The sequence below is a fragment of the Rhizopus delemar genome, genomic scaffold, assembly GCF_000149305.1.
Source record: "Rhizopus delemar RA 99-880 supercont3.1 genomic scaffold, whole genome shotgun sequence".
In the NCBI taxonomy this organism is placed as follows: Eukaryota; Fungi; Mucoromycota; class Mucoromycetes; order Mucorales; family Rhizopodaceae; genus Rhizopus; species Rhizopus delemar.
This window is the reverse complement of record NW_027137827.1, coordinates 2400983-2426221: the sequence shown is the minus strand read 5'-3', so window position 1 is coordinate 2426221 and position 25239 is coordinate 2400983. Positions and strand designations below refer to the sequence as shown.

Genomic DNA, 25239 nt, shown 5'->3' with positions numbered 1-25239 from the left:
GTCTCCACTTGTTTTGGTATAATAAAATGGCTTGCTTTTCTTCTTCTTCTTCTTCTTTAAACTAAAGTAATAGAAAATATGAATTTCTCTCTCTTTTTTTTTAAAAAAAAAGTAATAAAATGATTACATTGACAATACTATTAGGTTGTGGATTTGCTTTAACTAATACATAATTGATTAAATCTTTGGCTGAAGGTCTTTTTGGTCTTGTCTTTTTCAATTTGAGTTTAGTATATACGGTTGTCTATTAAAAGCTTTGTTATTTAAATAGATTGATTTTATTTATCATTACACTTACATCCACTAATTCATCTTCACTATTAATAATATGACCATATTCATCGTATCGACCTTTCCATTCTAAAATAATAATAAATAACACATAGAATAGTTTAAGGTATGTTTACCTCTTCTCTCAGCCGAACTGAGTCGTTTACAAATTGGAGAACCGGTCTTCTTGAACTGAGTAATTACGTTATGAACAGATGCTGTGCTTAGACCAACCATATCACTTATCACTTTATCTGTTGCTCCTGCTTGATATGCACCCACAATAAACCACCTTTTTGCTATAAATTGTTGACTTGGTGTCATCTGTTCACCCATCTTGTTATAAAATAAGAGAAAAAGGAGATTAAAATCGGAAATAGAAAGAAACGAGGGATGAAAAATTCCCCTCGTACTTTCCTCATGCAGCTACTTTGGTTACACACATTATACCCTTTATATTTTTATTTTATTTAACTTCCACGATAAGTTGTATAAGAATAAGGACTAATTAATAAAGGAATATGATAATGCTGCTCAGGTTGTGTTATTTCAAATACAATCTATTTTCTTCTTCATTAATATCATTAAATATATCATAAAATTATCATTTACCTGAACATAAGGATAAAAGCAAGCCTGTCCTAGCTTTTCAAAGTATTCTTTTGTTTCAAATGTCACTCTATAAATACCCTTTTCAACTTTATAATCTTGAGGTAATAAATTAGGACAACGACCATCATTGTTTGTTTGACTATTCAACAGGTTGGTCTTTTTGTATAAATTACATGTATTTATTTACGAGGTAGAAAGCACACTGAATTGATTTTCATCCAATTTTTCAATCTTGACATCTATTTCTTTGCCAGGTATACCAAGCGAAGCAATAAGAACATGACAAGTAATAGGACTTTTGTGAATCGATGACATATTAGGCTGCTATATTCCCTTTCTTAATCTCTTTTTCATAATCACTTTTATAAACATACCTTTAGATGTTCTTTAACCCGCTCAAGCCGAGAAAGAGCAAAAGACATGAAGAGTGAAAGAAAAGAACAACTATGATAGAAAAAAAGATCTTTTTGTATTGTGGACTGCTCTTATACACGTGACCAGAGTCAAAATGATATTTTTATTTTAAACAAAATCTAATGGTGGTGGGCAGCATCATGCTATTCATAAAGTAAACAAATGTTAATAACAATAAAAAAAATTAGTTTTACAATACACTTACTACAACAGGTGGAAGATTACGTTCCCATTTTGTACCGTCAGGTCCAGTAGGCACTATACAAAATAAAGTCAATATCATTCTCTCTTCTTTCTTTTTTCAACTGCTTACATCTATAAGGATCAGGGTGAGCCCATTCTTTAAGTTCATTTTCTGTCTTTTTCAAAAGAGCTCTGATTTCCTTGGGATTCGTCACATTTTTATTTTGTTCAAATCGAGCACGAATCTCTAAAGCCTTTTGACGCCATAAATCACGTTGAATGTACCAATCGAGTGAAAGTTTTAATGAACGTTTATAGAGTGACTGAACTTGTAAACGGTGAACTGCTGCTGTTGATGACATGCTGAAAGGCTTTTGCTTCAAACCTTTTTTTTTTTTTTTTTTTTTCAGGACTTTTAAAAAGTGATGACGTTTTTGGGGTGTCTCTAGTCTATTGTTGTGAATGCTTTTGGTACCTGAAAAAGACTGTGTTGTATGACAGCGTAAAAAGTACAGTATGCATAAAAACCTCTTATGTAACGATTAGAATCGGGAGATAATTCTTTATAAAAGTAAATCTTTTGAATAACTTATATTTGAAGGTTATTTGGTTGCACAGTATGACGATTTACTTTGAAACTAGCATAAAAATGCACTGTTTTTTTTTATGATATACTATAGTGACTTTGGAAAATGTATATGTGATGTAAATCAAGCCAGATAAACAGCCTATTGTCCATATCAAAGCATGAAAGAAGCTATTAAATACTCTTTTGCCATAAAATTATTACAATTAGCAAAATAAAGTATATTTTATAAAGCAACATGACGATTTTACTTATTTTAAGCGTTAAATATTTACAAAGTTCCTTTGAGGCACATGTTTGTTTCATGTAGATCAAACTTGTGGCAAGTATAAAAAGCATATCGTATTTATCGAGCCAATCAGGTGTAGCATTCTATTAAAGCCTGTTAATGGCCAACTCGATTTGCTTGATAAGAAGCACAACACAGAAACCAGCTTCACATGTTCATTACTATTATTTAACCTATTCAAGTAGTATGGTTCTGCATAAACACACAAAAAATTCCAGCTTAATGCAGTTTCATTTCCACATCAACATCGACAAAAATACGGCTTTATCTGGTATATGCTATATCGACTATCAAGACTTAGAAATCCAATTCTATAATACAAATTATTGATCTACCTTTGTACATATTACAGGCATGGATTCTTGTGTGTTTCAGAATTTTACAACACGAAGCATTTTTTCTTTTTCTCGTCATATGCGATATGCGTCTACGCTATATTTGTCCTAACATCTGCATAATGGAATACTGAATACTATTGCTTTGACGGTTAACATCAAATCCTTTATCGACCAAAAGTTTGACAATGTCTTTAATGATCCGCGATCGATCTTGAGTAGTCAATAGTGAGCATAGTCCACTGATACACCCATGGCTGTTTACATCTGCTCCAAGGGATACCAAGAGTCGAATAACAGACAATTGTTTATAAAGAATCGCCTTCTTTAAGAGAATACCATCTTTCATGTTTACTATACTATCAATCTCATTTGCCATGATATCAGTCAATAAAAACTTTAAAATTTCCACAAAACCTTTTTTACAGGCTTGTAATAACATCCAGTCATCATCAAACCTAGGATTCACATCACCCAGCAAAATCAAATATCTCAATATAGTAATATCTTGTCGACGCAAAACAGCATAGCGAGCACAAAAGTTATTGTGTATTCTTGCTGAAGCACCTGATTTTAATAATAATTCAACAACAGATGAATGGCCTTGATGGACTGCGCTGGCAAGGGACGCATTATTGAATGCATGTACATTGGCCCCTTTATTGATAAAGTACTCAACCAGACCAGAGAATCCATTAAATGCTGCAGATCTTAAGGCTGATTCGTTATCGACATGTAGGTTGCAATTATATTTTTCACAAAGGTGCTTTACTAAATGTGTTTGATTGTATAAAGTCGCTATCTGTAAAGCTAATTCGTCGCCGTTGGGTTGGTGAACATCCACATGATAATTCTCTATCAGAATATCCACAATATCAACAGCTCCATAAACAGCAGCCATGCTCAACAGACTTCCCGTGTCAGAAAGCTTAGCTGCAACTACAGTTTCAATGATCCATATACACACATCAACTTGATGTGTCTGACAGGCATGTTTATATAGCCAGAATTCGTCTGCAGTTGGATCACAACCGTGCTGCTTTAATAAACATTCAATCACTGAATAAGATGCAATTTTTCGTCTCATTGATCGTTCACTGAGCGCTGCTTCATGACCATAGCGATGTATTAAATATTTTGCTTTCAACAGACTGGATTGAGCAAGATTCTGAAAATGTCGAGAAACAAGTGCCATGGCAGGATTTTGAGCATAAACAAAAATTTTTATTTGAAGTTCTATAGGAACTGCAAGAAGAAAACAGCGCTTTTCTTGTGAATTACACGCATTTTGTGATTCTCGAGACTTGTTGATAGTTATTAAATTGCTAGTGACATCAATACAAGAATGTTTCATTTATGTATTCGTTGATTTATAATAAAATAAAAATGAAAATCATTTCATTAAATTAAGAAACCGCAGTCTTTGTTGGAAGAGTTTACAATTAAAAAGATCAGGTTTATCTGCATGTATAGTGCCATTCAGCAAATACCAGTTTCGATCCATCGATAAAACCGCTTTACACATTTTCAACTTTGTATATAGTTTTTTTGTACACTATCTGCTTTTTTATACCAAAGGCTTTGATATGACATAGTTTACTGATGATTAAATGTTCAATACTATTAAATTGCGACATAAATTTGATAGGGAGATCAATATCTTTGCTGAAACTAGAATAACAATCTCAATCATCAATCATTTAATTAAAAGGTATGAAAAAGATGTTTCCATGGCTCTGAAAAATTGTTTTGTTTCGGCTGATAGAATGCAAAACTTTCATAAATAATAAAAACACAGTCTTGCAGCATCTATTCAGTTTTTTTAGTCAAGTTTTCTAGATTGACATTAAAATAAAAGTTTGAAATGGTGAGAAACTTTCGATTGCCATTTAACTTTTTTTTTTTTTTTTTTTTTTTACAACGGTGAATCCAATATTTTATATTGCTTATCAGTAACTTCGATATTCAAAAATTACAGTAACGGTAAAAAGGGACAATGTACAGATCAAATTCCAGTCAAGAACCTGTTCAAGCTATACTTAGTAACAATTCATGAGACTAATAGTAATAACAAACCTTTTGTAAATACACATAACACTGCTCATAAATGCTTCCAAATGAATAATTTGTTTAGCTCCTATACGCATACGATGTTCCTACAATTGGTTTTGTTAATGCTAAGCTATTGCGGCTTACTTATATACTTACATGATATGCTGCCTTTTCTACAATCTTTGGCTTCAATGAACTGTCTACTTTATTCAAAAGGATAAATGTCAACTTTTTCAAAATAGTGTTGGATTCAATGTTTTTAGTAATTAATTCATATAAGTGTGGTCGAATAGCTACTAAAGTATTTGGTGATTGATCCTTAATCATCATATCAACAATTTTGGAAATAGCAACCTCCCAGTCCAAGTTGTGCATTTTAATTACTTTAGAAAGATCAGAACTGTAAATAAAATAAAGGTTAATCAAGTACTATCCCTTTTTTTTTCATTCGTTTACATGCCTCTGAGTAGCAGTAGTTTCTAATGCTAGTAAAGAAGCTCGCATATTTCTTTCGCTGTGCTCCGCAATATCCGCAGCCAGCTGTTTAGAAAGTTGAAAATTCTCTTTACTAGCTACATTCAAAAGTGCGCCTACAGTCTCTTCTATTTCAGGTCTGGGAACGCGAATCAATAAGCAACGAGATCGAACGGGTGGAATGATTTTGCTGAGCGTATTGCAGCAAAGAATGAGCCTCATAGATGATGTATACTTTTCCATAGTTCGACGAAGTGCTGCCTGTGCTTCTCTAGTTAATTCATCTGCTTTATCAATAACAACAACTACATATAATATATAAGTATACATAATCAGAAAGTGAAATTTCATGTATTCCTTTTACTTTTAAATTGGTGTCTGGCGTTGGCATCAATTTGTTGAGTTTGAGCAATGCCTTTGATGACATCTTGAACAATTACACGATCGTACATTCCTAAGTCACTACAGGCGAGAAAGAAAATATGGTGTTATTTACGAGTTTTCTGCTATTCTTTTGTAAATGTTGACAATCTACCTAGGATTTAATTCCATATGAAAATTACTGGAGACGACTGAAAAGTTCATTTTACGATTCGACGATGTTACAAATTGACGTGGTTCTACTTTTATCTGCATCTCAAATTAGTTTGTATGAACTGATAAAATGAGTTCTTCATCACCTTTTCTACTGCTGGGCCATATACTTCCCTTAGAACAGCGGCAATTCGAGTCTTCTTTCCCGCGCCTGGTGGACCATAAAACAGCATGTGAGGAAGGTTATCTGAGTTGGCCTAAAAAAAAGCCATGTTTACTTTTATTATTACAAGTCGTTTTGCTTTATATAATCTTACTAGTTTCTTCAAGCGTTTTGACAAGTCATTGTGATATGTAAGTTGATCAATTGTTTTTGGTTTATATTTATCAACCCAGAGACTCATGCTTGTTTTTTAAGAATTTTTTTTAAAAAAAAAGAACGCGATTGTATTTTTCTAGGCGCGTTTTTGCATGTACTGTGACTATAAAAATGTTATGAGGTTTGTAATGACACCAAATTATTTTTTGGACAAAGAAACTTATTGAAGATAATTTTATGCTCTTAACAAAATAAAGTTGCCTTTTTCTCATCCATCAATTTATTAAAAAAACATGTTAGCTCGAATCTTCATAAACTACACACAACCTTTAATTATATCTGAAGATGAAACAAAAGAAACTAAAGCATGAATGGTTTTTTATCTTCTTAGAACACATCACACGATTATAGAGATTGCAAAACGTGTTGGCTTGAACAAGTCTACTGTGCAAGATCTAAAAGTTAAGATTGATAGCTATGGCAGCCCTTTGCCTCACAAACAAACAGGCCGTCCATTGAAAATAAAAGAAAGAACTGAAAGGCACTTGAAGAGGATAATTGGCGAGGATCCTTTTGCCTCTTATAAAAAAACAAATATGGAGCTAGCAAAGCTGGATGTTTTTGTTATTATAGAAACTCTTCGATCGTGTACCGGTCTACTTGACTTCAAATCGTACAGAGCAACTCACAGGCCTAGATTGACCGCAGGACACCGCAAAAGTAGGCTTTGCTAAGTAAAGGAACACCACAATTGAACCGAAGACCAATGGAGAAACATTGCTTGGTCTGATGAATCGCGCTTTTGTGTGCAAGACAGTAAATGGGGTAAAAGAGTACTTGGAAAGGAAGGAGAGCGTTATGATGAAAGAAATATAATATCTACAGTCAAGTGGGGTGGAGGTGGTGCTATGGTTTGGGGATGTTTTTGGAAGCATACAAACGGTCTTTAAATAAGCAAATTAATTATGCATTTACTGAAAACTAGCCTTACTTCAAAATATATTCGTTGATGCAAGTATTTTTTTGTACACGTTTATTATTTACACTAATGACGTGTCCGCTAGTTTAAGCGTCTTAATTCCAATAGGGATCTACTTATATTCAGCAATAAAAAGCATCCAACTGAACAATATGCTTTGAATACAAAATGGTTTCGTGAATCTCAGTTACCCCACTCATCTACGTTACCAAGATCATACCCGTATGTAACTCCTACGGCCTGGCGCCGTTTTTGGAAAATATCTCTCCCACACAGAGCTCGCACGTTACTCTGGAGATTTTATCATCACAAATTGCCATGTAAGGAACATCTCCACCAGTTAATCCTAATCCGATTTCCAGATCCTGGTTCTGTATATTGTGACCGTGTCGATTTTGAAGAACACTTTGTCTAGTCTTGTCCTCTCAAATATAAACCCTGGTAAACAATTGCTTCTCGCTTTTTCGTCGACCCTGCCAAGTTGATTTATAGCCTCATTTAACTTTCTTCTTTCTTTGATATTGAAGTCGCTCCTTCACTCTCTGTAACCTACTTGGATATCATAGCTTCTGTACTGCTTTCTCTGTAGCAACTCCATTGGAAATTTATTTTTGAAGACCATCAATTTTGGCCTCAGGAAGTAGTAGCAAGAGCCACTAGGAAAATCCTCAGGGCTCACAAAGAAAACAATAGTCGTTCGCTAAAAGGCTAATCCATAAGTTTTCTGGTCTGTTCTCTGCCTCAGGTTTCATTGCCGTTATCAAAGTTGCCATGGATTACAAAACAAACATAGTAACAAAAAAATCATTTGTACTTTATTTAACGTTTACAATGGTGTACGCCTTACGGCATCTGAATAAAACCCTCCTTCTATAAAAAATAAAATAAACCTCGCATGTAATACACAAGTGCAAACCTGGTGTTTTCGTGTAAAACGCACATATATATTAATGAGAGAGTGTATTGAGATATAAATATATATGGATTTTTATTTTAATTTTCTACATTACTCTATTTTGAACTGGCCAGTTTTAAATAGTTTGATCTTTCAACAACAGCTTTCTTAATTGGTTACCGGCTGACAGGACAATTTCTATTCAAGGTCCGTATGTGACTTGAATAGGTGTACACTTGGATTTTTTTTATTTCACCATTCTCTCCCTTTTAACTCTTACTTGCTACCAACCAGCTCCAAGAATTTTCTTTTTCCTCTTTTTTCCCTTTTTTTAACTCAAAATAAACATTTTTTCTCTCTTCTCGAAAAATATGAGTGCATCTACGAATGCAGCAACATGTAAAAGTATAGCACGGTGTTATGCTGACGTGAATTCAAAATTACCACCTAGCTACTGGGATTATGATAATCTTCAAGTCGAATGGGGGTAAATTATAAAAGTATTTTTTATGCAACTTATCCCCAACATTATATAGCAATCAAGAGAATTATGAAATAATTCGTAAAGTAGGACGCGGCAAATACTCTGAAGTCTTTCAAGGCATCAATATTGTCAACAATGACAAATGTGTTATAAAAGCATTGAAGCCAGTTAAAAAGAAGAAGATTAAGCGTGAAATCAAAATCCTCCAAAACTTGGCAGGAGGGGTTAATATTGTTGGTCTTTTGGATATTGTTCGGGACCCTATAGTAAGTTGTTGTGTATGTATGACTTTTCTTTCTTATTGTTTGCTAGTCTAAGACACCTGCTATTATCTTTGAATATGTAAACAACACTGATTTCAAAATTCTCTACCCACGGTTTACAGCTTATGATATCCGATACTATATGTATGAATTATTAAAGGTAAAGAAAGTGTAAGAGGACAGTTTGAACGTTTATTAAACACAGTCAAAAGGCCTTGGATTATTGTCATTCAAAAGGTATTATGCATCGAGATGTGAAGCCTCATAACGTGATGATCGATCATGAAAAGAAGCAGGTAAATAATTAAACAGAGAAGGTGAAAAGTAAATTAATATGTTTGTAGTTACGTTTAATTGATTGGGGATTGGCCGAGTTTTACCATGCAGGAACTGCATACAATGTTCGTGTTGCTTCAAGATACTTTAAAGGTCCTGAGCTTTTGGTTGATTTCCAAGAATATGATTATAGCTTAGATATGTGGAGTTATGGTTGTATGTTTGCTAGCATGGTAAGTACTTGGAAATAGCCTTTTTTGTTACAAAGAGGCCTGATCTGTGTGCTCATACATGATAATAGATATTCCGTAAGGAGCCATTCTTCCACGGCCACGATAATTATGATCAACTGGTAAAGATTGCTCGTGTGCTCGGTACAGATGAACTCTTTAAATATACAGGAAAATATTCAATCAAACTTGATTCTGAATATGATAATATCTTGGGAAGACACAACCGTAAACCATGGACTAAATTCATCACTACTGACAACCAATTGTTCGCTACAGAAGATGCCCTTGACTTTTTGGATAAATTGTTAAGATACGACCATCAAGAGCGTCTTACTGCTAAAGAAGCTATGGAGCATCATTACTTTGGTAAGTCACTTCACATATATTTTTAGCTTTTCTTTAATAAAAAATTGTTCTTCTAGATGCTGTTAGACAAGATCAATCCTAAATAGTCAAATGTCCCTTTCTTCTTCCCTCTAAATAAAATTACATTAAAACTCACATAAGCAAAGAGTTATAGTGTTTAGAAAAAAAAAAGTATTAAACAATTTTTTTTTAATTAGATATGTGAAAGAGAAATAAAAGGGTATTAAAGGAGTACAACACAAATAAGTTAAGCAGAATTAAGTAAAGATAGAGAATGATTGAATGAGATATTATCGCTCTCTAGAGACTTTGTTTACATTTTTAATCATGCTGGGCTTTCTACGACTACCCTCATACAAGTCCAGTTCAAAAATAATCTCATTTCCTGCAATACGATCATCCATCACACCATGAATCCCTTCTGTTGAATCTGGACGAAGGCATCGAATGTTGGTTCCTGGTATGACTTGAAGTAGATCTCCCTAAATCAACAAGTTTAATATATGAAATTATAAAAGCATGCTTATGTATTTACCGTATCGATATGTCTAACTTCAATAAAGTTTGTGTTGAATGCAACCACATAGGGAAACTTGAAGGCAAATGCAGTAGGATTGCCTTCCCAAGCAATACACCAATCTTTTCGAACCCTTTTACCTTTCTTGTCAATATAGAATGCTAATTCTATAGAAATGAAAAAGCAGCTTAATTACACTAAAGAACATACATATTGTATATATGTTTACCATTATAACATAACAGTATGTTTCCATTTTTATGCCTAAACATTGAAATAGGTTTTATATATTCATGTTGAGCAAGAAGTGCATTATTATTGTCATCGTTTGGATCCAGAACACCTAATGTATTATGTGAGTATACATAAATATATCAATAAACAAATATCTTACTTTGTACTTCTGCAGAACTTAGATTCACCATCTGAAATCCTCTAGCACTTCCAACACAAATGATATTCTTAAAAAACTGTATAGAAGAAGCTTCACCTGGAATATACAAGTCCTTATACACTTTGAGTGCATCATTATTACCACGGATCAACCGGTTCAGATGCTTGTTCTTCTTTTTTGATTCTGTGCTTTCACAGGGCTCCAGAGCACGAATGGTGGATGTCATTGCATTATATCGAACAAAACAAACCAGTGTTTTTTCGACACCGTTGGCTACATTACTTTTTTCTTCTTCTGACGTTGCCGTAGCACAAGCGGCTGCAATGGCTGCAGATGATTTATCCCAAATTTTTCCAACCTTAAAGAACGAGACATGGCTGCTGAGTTTTCTGCCGCGCTTCATGTTGGTTTCTGTAGGAAGGAGTGTGTCTAGTGAATAGGTGTACAAAATCTTGTCTGCCAAGACCAAAATAAGATTGGATTGTTCTAGAATATCAATCTGAAGCACTTTGTCCATTGCCAAGATGCGGGTCAGTCCATCGCCTTTATCACCTTCCTTTTTGAGATATACGCCTTGGTCACCACCTAGGACAAATGATTTACCATTATCTAAGCAAAGAATTTAGAGAGCGCATATGCATTATTAAAGAAAAAAATAGTTACCAAATACAGCAATACAATTCACCTTATTAAAAGTACTAAAGAAGCTTTGGTTGATAGGTTTCACATTAAATACTTTGTGCTTCTCAACCAACATTCTTCTTTGACCTTCAATTTTATCCGCCCATTGCTTTCTTCCAGTCAGAGTGGGCGCGTAGAGTGTCATTGGGTTTGAATTTTGTTTGCCGAGGTGTACAAATGACATGGGAAATCCATTTTTATGATGCTGTGGTATTGTATTGGATACGATGCTAGAATGATTTGGATTGCTTTCTGTTTGGCTTGAACCAGATGAAGAAGCATTGCTTGGTCTACCTAAAGTGATAATAGTACTCCCTCTCTTGTTTTGATCAGGGAAGGAAACAGAGAGTAAGGCTAATGGAATGGGCTATGGATATAAGAATAAGCGATAAAATCGACGCTATAAGAACTATTGGATTTACCTTGCGATAGAGTTTATATTTTTCTTCATTTTGCTTTGGTTTAATAATTAACAGACAATGATCCAGCAAGTAAACAAGGATATCTGAGGACTCAGATCCCGAACTCTTTTTCCAAGTGCCCTTCATGATAATTTGACGACTATCAGACAACAAGTCCAGGTCCTGTCAAGTTTCTGTCATTAGTACGACCCTGAAAAAAAAAATTAAAGAAATTACTTACCAAATTGGAAATGTGCTTATTTACTAAACGTTCATCTAAACGCTCCAATTCAAACCTATTCTCAGTGATACCAGTTTCTCGGTTAACATCCGATAAGAATTTGGCGATTTTAGCCATGGCTTCAGGAATATCTTTTTGATCTGGGTGGTCATTAGGTGTATGCTTCAATATCTCACGCAACAGTAAATTATATCTTCCTAAACGCGTAGTGGGTTTTGTCAGGTATCCATTCAGTTCCAATTTACGTGACTGGGGTAATCTTTCCGTCTTGCTTACAAATTCAGCAAAGGAAGGATTGGTAGACTTTTCAGTTTCAAAAGCATATTTTCCAATAATCTGATGCGCTCCATACTTCACAAAAGGCTCAAAATTTTTAACATGAGCCAGCATGATATCACCTATCTTATCAACGACTTGGTTGGACGATTGACGTTGAAGTAAAGCTTGTGAGAGTTGACAATTGACTTTATAAACTTCTTCCACATTCCAAAATATTTTGTCTACCAGGGCAGCTCTATCTCCTGTCACTTCTGAGTTATCATCGAGTAAAGGTTCCATCCAGTACTAAAGAAGTAATGGTTATTTATTTGTGCTATAATTATGTTAATTGTACAAACATCAATCATATATTTCAAATCATCAATAAAGTCTTTTTCTGTATAAACAAGTTCATAAATATTTTCTTGACGTTTCTTTTCATCCTTTGATAAAGTGTCTACTAATGACTGTGGTACAGTGTTGATCCATAACCTTTCCTCTTGCTGTCATAATAGGCTTAGCACTTTATTACCGGCTATAATAATATATATTACCTGTGGTATCAGATAGGATTGACTTCCTTCACGAGAATGCCCTCTATTATTTTTAACTTGCTCTTGTCTACGAGGACATCTTACTGAATAACATAATTTATCCCTTGTACAAGTTGGTGAATAGCAGTCTGTCAAGACTGTAAACACGCCTGTTGGTAACACATCCAAACCGTCTTCTTGTTCAATATTAAATTCAGAGATTGAATCGCTTCTTAGATCAGACTTATCATTATGCAAAAAGACACTGAGAGGCCTTAGATGTTCTCTAAATTGATATAATTCTTGACTTGAGTCTCTTAATCTATGCTCATAATTGACATCATGAAAGAACTTTTGTGCATCCAAGGCTCGACCTAGTAACAGAGCCAAATTGCGATCACTTGATTTAATCAGTCCAGACAATTTGTCCTACAAAGAAACTGAGTTCTTGTTGTAACCATAAATAATTTTTTTTTTTACCACTGCTTCTTTTCCATCAAACACGTCCTTATATTTAATACTATCCTTTGTTTTTGTTGTTAAGACAATAGATTCTTTAAAGGCCTCAGCTACTTTGGATAATAAAGCTGGATAGACAGAAAGCAGGCGTTCTTTTACAACAGGTAATGAAGTTGGTTCCTCTACAAGGGTCGATGACAGGATCATGTTTGCCGTCGAATTTGAAGATGTGGATGATGAGGCTGATAAGGAGCGAGGAAAATGGTGTGTGCTGGATCTGTCGCTGTTCATACGAGATCGATATAAAGGCCGAGTGATCGTGATAGAGGATGGGACGGATACTGGCATGTTGTAAACACTTTCGGCAACTCGCTTTCGACCGGAAAGTGCCAATGAAGAATCCACTCGAGAATGCCCTATGCATTTGATAAATATTTAGTTTTACATAGATATAAGTATAGTTACTTGATGAAAATGCAGACAAGGCAGACAATTTAGCTCTCATGGGCGCAGTTGATTTAGATAACTTTGACAATAAGCTCATACCACCTGTTGTTTTTGCACTTGAATTGTCTGTTTTTGAATAATTATCGCGTATAGGCATAAAAGGTTCCAGTTTTTTCTTTTCATTTTGATATTCAGGTGTCTTGCCATTCTTTGAGCGAAAGAGCGTACCAGACCTTGATACTTTTTTGGCTGTTTTAACAGCAAATGAGTTTAAATGACTAATAGATCTTCCTTGTAACCTATCATCCACAGTTCGAATGCTCGTGATGGAATTAGCGTCATCATTGTACTCTGTACGCAGTGAAATGACCGAATCACCTATACTGTAAATACTTGGCGTGCCCTCGGGCTTTGTACAAAGCTCGCTATCTCCCGGACGATAATCGAGGATACTCCCAGCGATCGATTCTTCCTCATACACTAGATCTTCCTCATCGGCATTGCTGTGATTTTGTAAATAACGTGTGGATTGATAGTATCGATCTCGAATAGCTGCTGAGGGTGTCAATTCAGGATGCATCGTGTCTGCTGATGTAAAATAGCCTAGAGCGCTTAAATTATCCATTGTATAACTTTTTTTATATTCTGTGTGATCTTCTTCATCTGATAGTATGCTCGTTGTAGCTGTTGTAGTAGAAGAAGAAGGGAGTTGGTATCTACTGTAAATATTAGTTGAAGAAGGAGAACTCCTTAGAGTAGGATTTTGTTCAGTTGCCATTGTGTTTTTGAGATGAGGAATGACAAAGAAAGTAAGTTAAAGGTCAGGAAGGGAAGAGAGAAAGAAAGAGAAAGGTTTAATTCATAGAACAGAGAGAAATACTGGGTGTTTATTTGGGATAAAAATAAACTTTTTTCTTTTCTTTTGTAGAAAAAAGGGGGGAGGGGAGGGCAAAAGAAAGCAACACAAAAAATAGTAGACGGTGCTTCAAATTTCCCTGGAAAAAGAGCATGGAAAATTACTATTTCCTTTTCTTGGGCCTGAGCCTATATCTGAGTTTTTATATATTTTTTGTCCAATGGTATTAAGTGGCAAAAATGAAAGACTCTCGCAGATTGTGTTTATTTTTTACAGATCATTATTAATAAAACAGTTAAAAAACATTACACTTTATGTTTAATGTTTATTAAATTTTTTTGTAGCTTACACTCCTTTTTCCCCGAGGGATATAGTTGCCACATAGTAACAATTGCTAACATACCCAAACCATGTCGATCAAAATATGAATATAAAGCGGGAAATAAAATTAGAAAACTTTTGGCTACTCGCTAACCTCGGAGTGTAGCGCGGTTCTTCCCCCCCTTCTCTCCTCATTGTATATCCAAAGAAAAACAAGCTTTCATATTTTTGTATGATTGTGTAAGTAAAGAAGTGGCATACATTATAAAATAAAGTAGGGAGGAGTAGTGAAAGATTTAGTACACTTTTTGACATAATCCAAATTATACAGGTTTTTCAGAATCCCGCTGTGTCCTCTAAAAGATTTATACTAAAATTGTATCGGTTATTCTGTTATTAATTGCTTATTTAGATATATTATAAATGCTTAAAGTCAGTACATACTTATACTGCATTAACTATCTGCTCAAATACTATTTACCCCTTGTATCTTGTAATAGCCTAAAAGTATAATGCCAAGCTAAGTGAATATGAAAGTAAACACTTTAACAGGCTAGTTTATTTACTTTACGCATTTCGTTTTGATTGTTATCATTGATTAATGATGATCAAATATCAATCTCAACTAGCGTTTATTGATAGGCTGAATCAAGCTGTATCAATACTAGAACTTCTTTAGGTTACACACACATATCATTGAAGAAAGTCTCTATTTTTGTGTACAACAAGAGAATTTAGATAGGAACATGATTTTTTTTCCCATTAAATACGTGTTACTACAAGCATATACATGACGTTACATGTTAGGATAATAAGGTTAGATGTAAAAATACAGTGCCGTCTGTGCCAGGATGTTTTTAAATACTCTCCCTTCACTTTTGAGCAGCCACAGAGAAACTAAATTATGGATCCTTGGAGAATGTTTATTTATCTTTGTCTATTAGAGACTGATTTGAGTGAGATAACATTACCATATACATATATTCTATTTAAGTTTCCTGTCATACAGCATCTTGGAATTATGCTTATGCTTTTCAAAAGAAAACGTGTTTGGTACCCTAGAAGTGGTATTGGTATAAAATTCTATTGATGCTATTCTGTTACTGTCAGCTAAATCAGCTGTTGTTTCTTTTTCATTGAGACTGTTAAAAAAATAACTATTCTAGCAGTATAAGGAATTTATACTTAAAACAAAAAGAATATGCTTGTCTAGTCCATCTTAACCAGGATATAAATAACCAAAAAGATGGCTATTCTGATAAGTATGATTGAGAGTAAGGTCAAAAAAGGATTCACATCTAAAAGACTACTTCAAAGGAATACTTAAATTATGTTGACATAGATATGCAATGTACATTATCTTTGTTTTTGATGACTACATAAATTGATTTATCAACACTGTCTACCCCCTTTTTTTTCCTTTTCTTTTCCTGATATTTTTTGTACTAAATGGAGCGTGTACAGAATCTTGTTGATAGTCAATGATGCAGCTTGTGAAAGAACATAGATCATTCTATCCGCACCAATATCTCCAGTATGACCAAAATAGTACGAATTTAACTGATTGTGATATGATTCAATACAGTTATTGATAATAAAGGCACGTCTTTTCTCCAAGAATGATCCCATAATCATTTTTTTTACTCATAGTAATAACTGAAAAAGAAGAGAACTTTTCCTTGGAATCCAGCCTCAAAAGAATCAAATTGGTAACAAAACCATAGTATTTAAAATAGCTCTGGTTATAGCATATGCTTGTACAGTCTCCATTGTAGAATCGACAGCTTTGATACTAGATCTTATGTGATTCTCTGATACTCTCTTCATATGCTAATGGCACAAGAACATTGGTTAATTCACCAAACACTTTAAGAATAACAGATACTTTGTTCTAGCTGCAATCAATCGTTGTCTTTTTGACTGAAAAATTACTACCAATAACAACTTATTTTTAATCCACTGCCAATTTCATAAAGACATCAAGTGATCCATATACCACGCTTTGCTATAAAAGCAAAAAGCAAACTAAACAACCAAACTGAAGATGAATCATCTTTCCATGGTAGGAAACTTGCTGGAAATGAGTGTATTTAATGTCTCCAATGTTACATTTGTTCAATTTAATGCTTGATATTAATGTCAAAGAGAGAGAGAGAGAGAGAATTGCAAAAAATGTGAACATGGAAATTGGAAAAAAACACGTATAATGATTGCTGAAGAGTGGAGGGCGTATCTAGACTTCTCAGTTATGTCTGCTTGTGTTGTTGAAGTATGATCTAGGTCTGGCCATCACCTACAAGAAATAATGCATTTTTGCCGGAAAAAATGAACTCAAATATTGGGTATCAATCAAAAACTGGTGCCATTGTCACATAGAAAAGATACAAATGTATTTTGATAGCTTGAAGCTGGAATTGCTGCACAAATATAAAAAATGTAGTGTGCTATGAAGTACTTGTAGAAAAACTCCTTTGTTTATCCCCAAGAAGTGTCAAAAGCAAAAACTTCAAGGCACATTTGCTTAGGTTTGTCCATCTCTTGTATGTTATCACAAGAATTTGGTTACTGATTCCTAGAACCCTTTGTATCAAAGCAACTTTATCATAGTCTTATACACCTCATTCGAGGAACTTTTCAACGCTCAAGGAAATCTATCCGTGAAAAGTGATATCGAAAAGGCTTTTGATTCACTATTAAAAATACTGTGGTTAAATGCTGATATTTTGACAGAAACCAGTTATAAGCAATGCATTGCCACCGCGTTTTGTAACTATGCAACCAAAAAAAATCATGATGGTACATTTTAGTAATGTATATTTAGGATTCTGTTAATTCTAACGTCATGTAAATCGGTTAGGACTCCAGATACATTGAGTGGAATCAAATAATTGGGTGTGTTAAGGATGCCCAGTCCATCAACACGATGACAGAAACTAGATCACTAGTAATTCAAGCTTCTTTGTTATCTCTCTATTATAACCATATACCACACTCCTTAAATGGAGTTTGGTTTGATTGTTAATCAGCTCACAAACCCTCTTAAAGTTGAAAGACAATGAGTGATGCTTCCAACAACTATTCTTACAAAGTGAAAGAGGATGCAAGCATATATGTTCGCAATGTTTAAAATCTGATGAAAAATAATGAAATAACGAATAATAGTCAAGGCCGAGAATCTAAAGAAAAAGGCTGTAAATAGCAATGTAGTAACGCACGTATGATTATAATAGAAATTCCCACATGTTTCATGCATACGCTGAGCCTCTTGGCAATTTACTTATTCAATTGTAAATCTTTTTAAATAACGAACATATTATCTATTTTATTAAAGTACAGTTTTCTGGAGACAATTTCGTTTGAGATTCAAAGCACCAATATCGTTTGAATATCAAATGTGCACCCATGGTCAGTTCCTGTATAAAAGTAGGAAAATAATATGTTAAAAATATGTAAAGCTCCCAGCAAAAAGGGGTTTTCCTCAGCAAAGTAAGCATCAATTGTATTCAAAAAGTCAAACTCAATCAAGCATAATCATAATTTTTGATTTTTCTCTTCAAACCATCCATATTTTTATTGGCTATTTTTAACATCATTTTGCAGTTTGCTTTAATAACTAAGAAACATATCGATTATATTTTATTTCTTCTATGTATTTATAAAATTCCTTTAATATGCTTTCAATCCTTGCTATACCCTTTTTTCAAAAAAAAAAAAGTCGACAAGCAATTTTGATAACGATCAAGAAGCTAATTTTAAAGAGATAGAATAAGAATAAGTTGGGATGTGAATATATTGTATTAATAGAAAACTGATACCGAAAAAAGACCAAAAATGAAGTTACACAAGAATATTCACAAAACAAGATGTTTCTTTAGCATTAAATGGAACAGTAAAGTATATGAATCCAAAGCATATGCTTTGTAATAAAAGAAAGTATTAGTAGCAGTGAAATCAGTAAATGGATATACAAGGATAAATAACAAACTCCGTTTACAAATGAAACATTTCTTTTTTTTTCTCTTTCTTTTTTCTCTTTTTATTTTTTATTCTCTTTTTCTTTGCATGTTACCTCCCACACGATCTTTATCATCACTTGTAGCAACAGGGGATAATACTGTATATGAAAATGCAGCGGTAGGGCATCAGTTGGGTGTAAACCGTGATGATATGGTAGCTCTAGGTTAAAAAAGAATCCCCGACTCCTTCTTATTAATGCTAAATTGAGTGAATAGATGTATCGAGGGTACTTATTATTTATACTGGGGGGACGATTGGTATGAAACACACACCAGAGCATGGATATGTTCCAGTAAAGTATTGATTTACTGCAAATATAAAAACTAACCCAAAAAAAAGTTTCCCAATTATTTAGCGGAATCTTTATCAAAAGTTCAGCGGTTCCACGACCCTCAAACTGTTTCCGAAAGCAACAGTAGCATCTATAGATCCTCATCCACTGATAGTTTGGATAGTTTATCAACTAATGTATTCAAAGCAAAAGAAGTTACAAATACAGTCAAAGCAATTGGACGAGATAACAAAGTTAAAGTATTCCAACTACCAAGTCTTATTACACCTGTCAGTTTATTTGGAAAAAGAATAAGGTTTGTTTTTGTTTGATATTTTCCCGCCCTAAAAAAGTAACACACAACAGGTATTCTATTTTAGAATACACACCACTTTTGGATTCTTGTGATATCACAATGGCAGGTAAACAAAAAAGAAAAAAAAAAGGACGGGGGAGACAGAGTGATTGATTTGAGTGTAGATTGGGTTCGTGTGGCAGATGATATACAAGTGAATTATCAACTTTTTGATGCCTTTATTGTCCTCCATGGTACAGATACAATGGCATATACAGCTAGTGCGTTAAGCTTTATGTTGGAAGAACTTGGGAAAACAGTGATTATAACAGGTTCACAAGTACCTTTAAGTGAAGTAAGGAACGACGCGGTAGAAAATCTATTGGGTGCTTTAACAATTGCTGGACACTTTGTCATACCTGAAGTTGCACTTTATTTTGGCAAAAAGCTATATAGAGGAAACAGGACAAGTAAAATAAGCGCTGTAGATTTTGAAGCTTTTGATTCACCTAATTTATCTGCCTTGGTTGAAGTTGGTATTAACATTGGTAAATAGTGAAAAAGAAAAAGAAATCTTTTTATTCATTGATTAGACGTTAAATGGCCACTGGTCTTACGTCCTACAAATATTGCTAAATTCCACGTCAATACAACATTAAATCCAAATGTGGGTTCATTACGTCTTTTTCCTGGGATCAGTAACTCAACCATCCGAGCTTTTCTAGCTCCTCCTCTTCAAGGTGTTGTATTAGAAACATTTGGGGCAGGCAATGCACCTTGTCGTCCTGAGCTTTTGGATGCTCTCAAGGAAGCAAGCGATCGAGGTGTTGTAATTGTGAATTGCACACAGTGTCGCAAAGGCCTTGTGACAGATGCTTATGCGACCGGGAAACAGCTATCGGTGATGGGTGTTGTGCCTGGCGCAGATATGACACCAGAATGTGCACTGACAAAGCTTGCTTATCTTTTGGGTAAATATCCTGATAATCCGGGCTATGTTCGAAAGATGATGACCACGAATTTACGTGGAGAGCTGACAATTCGTACACCTTATCAACGCTTCAGCGCATCCTCAAATCGTACTAGTCTCCTGGTCAATATTTTTATGAAGTTTGCAGCACGTAATAAAGTGCTGGATAGACAGGAAACAAATGAAAGTCAAGATTTGACAATGTCTGTGGAAGAAGAGATGCTGGCACAAAAGGCACTGGGTCCTGTGTTACTTTGTTCGGCTGCTGGTTCTGATGACTTGGATGGTCTTCAATTACTAGTTGAACGTATGGGAGAATTAATTAATTTGAACTGCGTTGATTATGATGGAAGAATACCTCTTCATGTTGCTTGTCGTGAAGGACATTTCAGAATTGTAGAATATTTGTTATTACACGGAGCATCAATTCATCTTCGAGATAAATCAGGTCACACACCATTGTTTGATGCTGTAATTGAAAAACATGCAGAAGTAGTACACATTTTAAGAGAAGCTGGTGCTCATTTAGTTGAAAGTGAGATCAATGATATGGGACCTATTTGGTTTAAAGCAATTAAAAGCAATAATCTTAAATGGGTCCAGGTTGCATTAGACGCTGGTTTTGATGTTAATTGGTGTGACCCAATAGAAGGTAGACACGGAATAGATATCGCTGTTTGTTTAGGAAGAAAATCAATCCTCAAGTACCTATTAAATCAACCTAATATTAATATTTATTCAGTTGATAAATGGGGAATGAATGTACTCGATAAATTACAGCTATTAAAGAAGAAATCAAAGCAAAATTCTATTTTAGAAGAAATGGAGGTTTTGTTAAAGAAATGAAATTCATAAATGAAAACGTGTTAATATAAACATTACACTTGTGTAACCCTCTCCCTGATGTCACAAACCACTTTTGGTTTGATTTAATTTCCGCTCAAAACTTTTTTTTTCTTTTTTTTTTTGCTTTTTCTTTCTTTTTTATCCTTTTCTTCTTCTTCTTCTTCTTTGTTCTTTTTGTATCAAATCAAACATATTCTTCTTTTTGTATATCAAAATGAATAAACAACAACAGCAAGATTTAAATATTCCTAATGCACAAAACATGAATATTCAGAATGATATCCCGACTCCAAACTGGCAAGAAGAGTTACCCGTTCAAGAAAGGGCTCGTTATATTCAAGAATTGTAAGAGAAAAAGAAAGAGTTTTCTGTAGCTTTATTGATTATATTCTATTAGAATAAAAGGTTTAAAGCTTTTATCTCCTACTACCCCAGATAATGCTATTTTTGCTGCAGCAAAAGCATTTGAAGCAAATATTTATATTAAAAGTATAAACAAGGTAAGAAGACAAAAGAAAGAGAGAGAGAGAGAGAATTAAACTTGTTATTTTTTGTTAATATTCCTTATAAAAGAACCAATACATCTTTGCATATGCAAAAAAGTTTCAACGAATCAAACTTGAGCTTCAAAATCAAAATGGTGCTGCAACCATGAATAGTGACAATACAATAAACTCTCCTTTGTTACAAAATCAGCAATCATCTCCTCAAAACAATTCTATAGTGCAGCAAATACCATTAAATCAACAAACAAATCGTTCAAATATGTTTCAACAAAATCTACTTCAAACAAGGTCTCCCCAACAGCCACAAACACAGCCACTTCAACAACAGATACCACAACAACAACAACAGCAAATGCTGAATCTTCAAAGAACAGCTGCTCAAGCAATGGCTGCTATTGCAGCTACTACCACTCCTAACAATAATAATGTAACCCTAAATCAGCAACAACCACAGCAACTGCCGATGAATATGCTACAACAACAGCAAATCAATCCGAATAATAATATGCTCTTGTCGTCTGGACAAATGCAAGTTCTTCTTGCTCGACAAATGGCTTTACAACAACAAAATAATCAGCAACCCCTTCAAAATAATACTCCTCAATTTAATAATACCAATGTAGATCCATCCTCCGTGTTGAATTTAAATATACCAAATAATGTCACACAAAATTTCCGTCCTCCTGTCTCCGGTACAAACACAAATACAATAATGCAAGCTAATAATTTTCAAAATGTATGTTTACCAATTAATGCTTTCTTAATTTTTACTTATTATTTCATAGCAAAACCATCAGCCCCAAAATATTTTAGGACAGCAACAACAAATAAATTCGGAAATTTTGATGCAACATCTTCAACAATCAACACCACAAACGCAAGCTCAAGTTTTAGCTCAACAAGCAAAAGCTCAAGCTCAATCTCAGCAGCAAGCTCAGGCACTGATTCAAACCCAAGCCCAAGCCCAGCAACAAGTAAAGCAGGCCCAACAAGCTCAACACTCAGCTCCTCAAGCGCCTCAACAATCAACATCAAATACGCCACCAAATCAAGTGAATATAGCAAACATGCATCCATCTTTACAACAAAGAACTCAAGCTGCTGAGTTCATACGTCAACTGGACGAAAGTGTACGGAATACAAGAGGTAAGAAATAACCATTCATCCATATCTATTTACATTGACTTTTCTTTATAGTTCGCTCCAATCCTATTGAAGGTATTTCAGAGCAAGAAAAAACAACAATTCGCAATGGAATTACCTTAATCAAACCTATGTATGACAAAATCGACAGCTTATTACCCGTCTTTTTTGCATTAACGTCCAACGTGGAAGCCGCGAAAAGGCTTGTGTTGATGAAATATGTGTTTGAAGATCAATTGAATGCACTTCAACAGAATAAATATGTAATTACTGCTGAGCATTTAAACAAATTACGAGAACAATTTAGTGGTTATTTCTCTTGGGTTCGTAATGCGGTTGGTCTTCAAGGTCAACAGCAACAACAGCAACAGCAGCAGCAGCAACAACAACAACAACAACAACAACAACAACAACAACAACAGCAACATATGTCTGCTACTACTCAACAGCTGGAACAGGTTCAAAAGCTTCAACAACACTCAAGAACTGATTTCAATCAACCTCAACAACAGATTCAACAACAGCAATCACTGCAAAGTCAACAATTACAAAATCAGCAGTTGCAAAACCAGCAATTGCAAAACCAGCAATTACAAAACCAGCAGTTGCAAAACCAGCAACTTCAGAATCAACAGCAAATGCAAGCGGCCAAGTTGGCCCAAGCTCAACTATTAGCACAACAGCAGTTACAGCAGCGTGCTCAATCACAACAACCCTCCCAAAACAGTACAAGAGTATCCCCTGTGCAACAACCTGCTGCAAATACCCCTACTATGATTCCATCAGGGCAAATTCGATTGAAGCGTAGTAGCATGGATCTTAAACTTCCTCCTAGTAAGAAACAAAAGAACACAGCTCCTAACACACCTCAGCACACAGCTGTTGATTTGACTCAAACAACACCTCAACAGACACACACTGCTCCAGAGCCTGTTTCTAATGAAGCACCTAATAACTCGAACATGACAATGAATCAAAGACAAGCTCAATCGCAAATGATACATCAAGCAGCCCTTGCCAGTGGCCTTCCTCTACAGATCGTGAATTTATTACCCCCACGTGCGTTACAATGCTGTTGGATACTTCAACAAGCGGCACAAAACCGTATGAATCTAACACCTCAGCAGCAACAATATATTCGTCAGACATTGAGTGAAAGAGTAGAGGCTGCTAAACAACAATTAGCCAAGCAAGCTGCCGAAAAACAGCAAGCTCAGGCACAATCTCAACTTCAATCTCAGCCACAACCTCCACCACAATCTCAACTTCAGCCTCAACCACAATCTCAATCTCAATCTCAACCTCAACCTCAACCTCAACCTCAACCTCAACCTCAACCTCAACCTCAAGCACAGACACAGGCACAAGCACAAACTCAAACACAAACTCAAACACAAACTCAATCACAAGGACAATCACAACCACAAAATGTAATTCAGGTGAACTCATCTTCATCTTCACCAGCTAAAATGGCTACAGACACTCAGCAACAGCTAGTCAAGTCAGAAGTTGCAACCCTTGAAGATCACAAGAATAATAATGAATCTGCGCAACATGCTACTCAAATGATGCACTTATTGCAGCAACAGAAACAGCAGGTACTGATGCAACAAGCTAAAAGACAAACACCGCAAAAACGCTCGCTAGTATCTACCCAGCAGCCTGTACCTCAAATGATACCTACACAACCAGTATCGACGCCGATACAGCCAACACCTCAATTAACGCCTCCTCAACAGGTAAAACAACAGGTACAAACTCCACCCCAACAAAAGATTACCGTTCCTTCACCAAGGCCGACGCCTGGCACTGCATTAAAAATGGCTGTGATGGGAGACCAAAGTCCAATGCTTTACGTGAATGACATACAAAAAGAAGTTGATTTACTCTTTTCTCGACCTGATCAACAGCCACAGCCACAAAAGTCTTTTCTATTACAGCCGAATGGTCCAAGAAATACACTTTTATTTGAGCCTTATCCTATGGATGATCTTGTAATGGAAGAAAGAAGAGGTTTGATAGAGGATGAAATTGCAGATACTTGGTATGAAGTTGGTATGGAAACTGGTGTTCCTGAAATGCATGATATCTTTGCTGGCTTTTCTTTTGATGATTATACGCACCAAGCATTTATATCCACTTAATAAAGAAAACTTTTTTTAAGAAAAAGGGGAAATGAGGTCTGTGCTTTTTTTTTTCGAACTTATTTAATAAAAGGAAAAAAAAAAAGAGGTCCGTGCTTGAAGAGTGTGGATGAGGATGAGAGGGGTTTAGGAGCCTTGAATGTGATTTAATGATGGTATTCTTCCTATTAGATAATATGACATCAGTGAATACTTTAACGTCATCTGTATTAAAGATGAATCAAGGCCCTTTTCTCTAATTAGTGACATCACCTACAAAGAAAAAGACATACAAATACCTTTACGTATTACATCATATAAAAGAGAGTGTTTAATAAGAATGTACTGTGCTTTCAAATTGGTGTAACGTCGTTGGTATCTTTGTTCGTTCCTTTT

The 25239-nt window shown here is 34.8% G+C and overlaps 9 protein-coding genes across 9 annotated transcripts; 3 read left to right on the top strand and 6 right to left on the bottom strand.

Moving 5' to 3' along the window:
* Nucleotides 1-123: 123 nt before the first annotated feature.
* On the bottom strand, nt 124-606 carry RO3G_00957 (uncharacterized protein; the record flags this gene model as incomplete). The annotated part of the gene is made up of 3 exons (XM_067655548.1): nt 124-162; nt 299-360; nt 408-606. The coding sequence occupies 3 exons, from the start codon at nt 604-606 to the stop codon at nt 124-126; spliced, it is 300 nt and encodes a 99-aa protein (XP_067511649.1).
* A 134-nt stretch (nt 607-740) lies between these two features.
* On the bottom strand, nt 741-1197 carry RO3G_00956 (hydroxyisourate hydrolase; the record flags this gene model as incomplete). Its single annotated transcript, XM_067655547.1, has 3 exons — nt 741-830; nt 883-1021; nt 1070-1197. 3 exons carry the CDS (start codon nt 1195-1197, stop codon nt 741-743), a joined length of 357 nt encoding a protein of 118 aa, XP_067511648.1.
* An 81-nt stretch (nt 1198-1278) lies between these two features.
* On the bottom strand, nt 1279-1841 carry RO3G_00955 (uncharacterized protein; the record flags this gene model as incomplete). Its single annotated transcript, XM_067655546.1, has 3 exons — nt 1279-1326; nt 1502-1554; nt 1610-1841. The coding sequence occupies 3 exons, from the start codon at nt 1839-1841 to the stop codon at nt 1279-1281; spliced, it is 333 nt and encodes a 110-aa protein (XP_067511647.1).
* Nucleotides 1842-2786: 945 nt separating this feature from the next.
* On the bottom strand, nt 2787-3590 carry RO3G_00954 (uncharacterized protein; the record flags this gene model as incomplete). Its single annotated transcript, XM_067655545.1, has 1 exon — nt 2787-3590. The coding sequence occupies one exon, from the start codon at nt 3588-3590 to the stop codon at nt 2787-2789; it is 804 nt and encodes a 267-aa protein (XP_067511646.1).
* Nucleotides 3591-5185: 1595 nt separating this feature from the next.
* On the bottom strand, nt 5186-5800 carry RO3G_00953 (uncharacterized protein; the record flags this gene model as incomplete). The annotated part of the gene is made up of 3 exons (XM_067655544.1): nt 5186-5520; nt 5580-5677; nt 5751-5800. 3 exons carry the CDS (start codon nt 5798-5800, stop codon nt 5186-5188), a joined length of 483 nt encoding a protein of 160 aa, XP_067511645.1.
* A 2513-nt stretch (nt 5801-8313) lies between these two features.
* On the top strand, nt 8314-9769 carry RO3G_00952 (casein kinase II subunit alpha; the record flags this gene model as incomplete). The annotated part of the gene is made up of 7 exons (XM_067655543.1): nt 8314-8429; nt 8479-8692; nt 8739-8849; nt 8902-8985; nt 9034-9198; nt 9267-9564; nt 9762-9769. 7 exons carry the CDS (start codon nt 8314-8316, stop codon nt 9767-9769), a joined length of 996 nt encoding a protein of 331 aa, XP_067511644.1.
* A 318-nt stretch (nt 9770-10087) lies between these two features.
* Nucleotides 10088-14273, bottom strand: RO3G_00951 (uncharacterized protein; the record flags this gene model as incomplete). Its single annotated transcript, XM_067655542.1, has 10 exons — nt 10088-10248; nt 10311-10424; nt 10476-11084; nt 11139-11523; nt 11579-11740; nt 11799-12362; nt 12416-12559; nt 12611-13018; nt 13070-13464; nt 13514-14273. The coding sequence occupies 10 exons, from the start codon at nt 14271-14273 to the stop codon at nt 10088-10090; spliced, it is 3702 nt and encodes a 1233-aa protein (XP_067511643.1).
* A 5102-nt stretch (nt 14274-19375) lies between these two features.
* On the top strand, nt 19376-21071 carry RO3G_00950 (uncharacterized protein; the record flags this gene model as incomplete). Its single annotated transcript, XM_067655541.1, has 3 exons — nt 19376-19382; nt 19441-19803; nt 19849-21071. The coding sequence occupies 3 exons, from the start codon at nt 19376-19378 to the stop codon at nt 21069-21071; spliced, it is 1593 nt and encodes a 530-aa protein (XP_067511642.1).
* Nucleotides 21072-21836: 765 nt separating this feature from the next.
* On the top strand, nt 21837-24864 carry RO3G_00949 (uncharacterized protein; the record flags this gene model as incomplete). Its single annotated transcript, XM_067655540.1, has 3 exons — nt 21837-22313; nt 22363-22723; nt 22775-24864. The coding sequence occupies 3 exons, from the start codon at nt 21837-21839 to the stop codon at nt 24862-24864; spliced, it is 2928 nt and encodes a 975-aa protein (XP_067511641.1).
* Nucleotides 24865-25239: the final 375 nt, after the last annotated feature.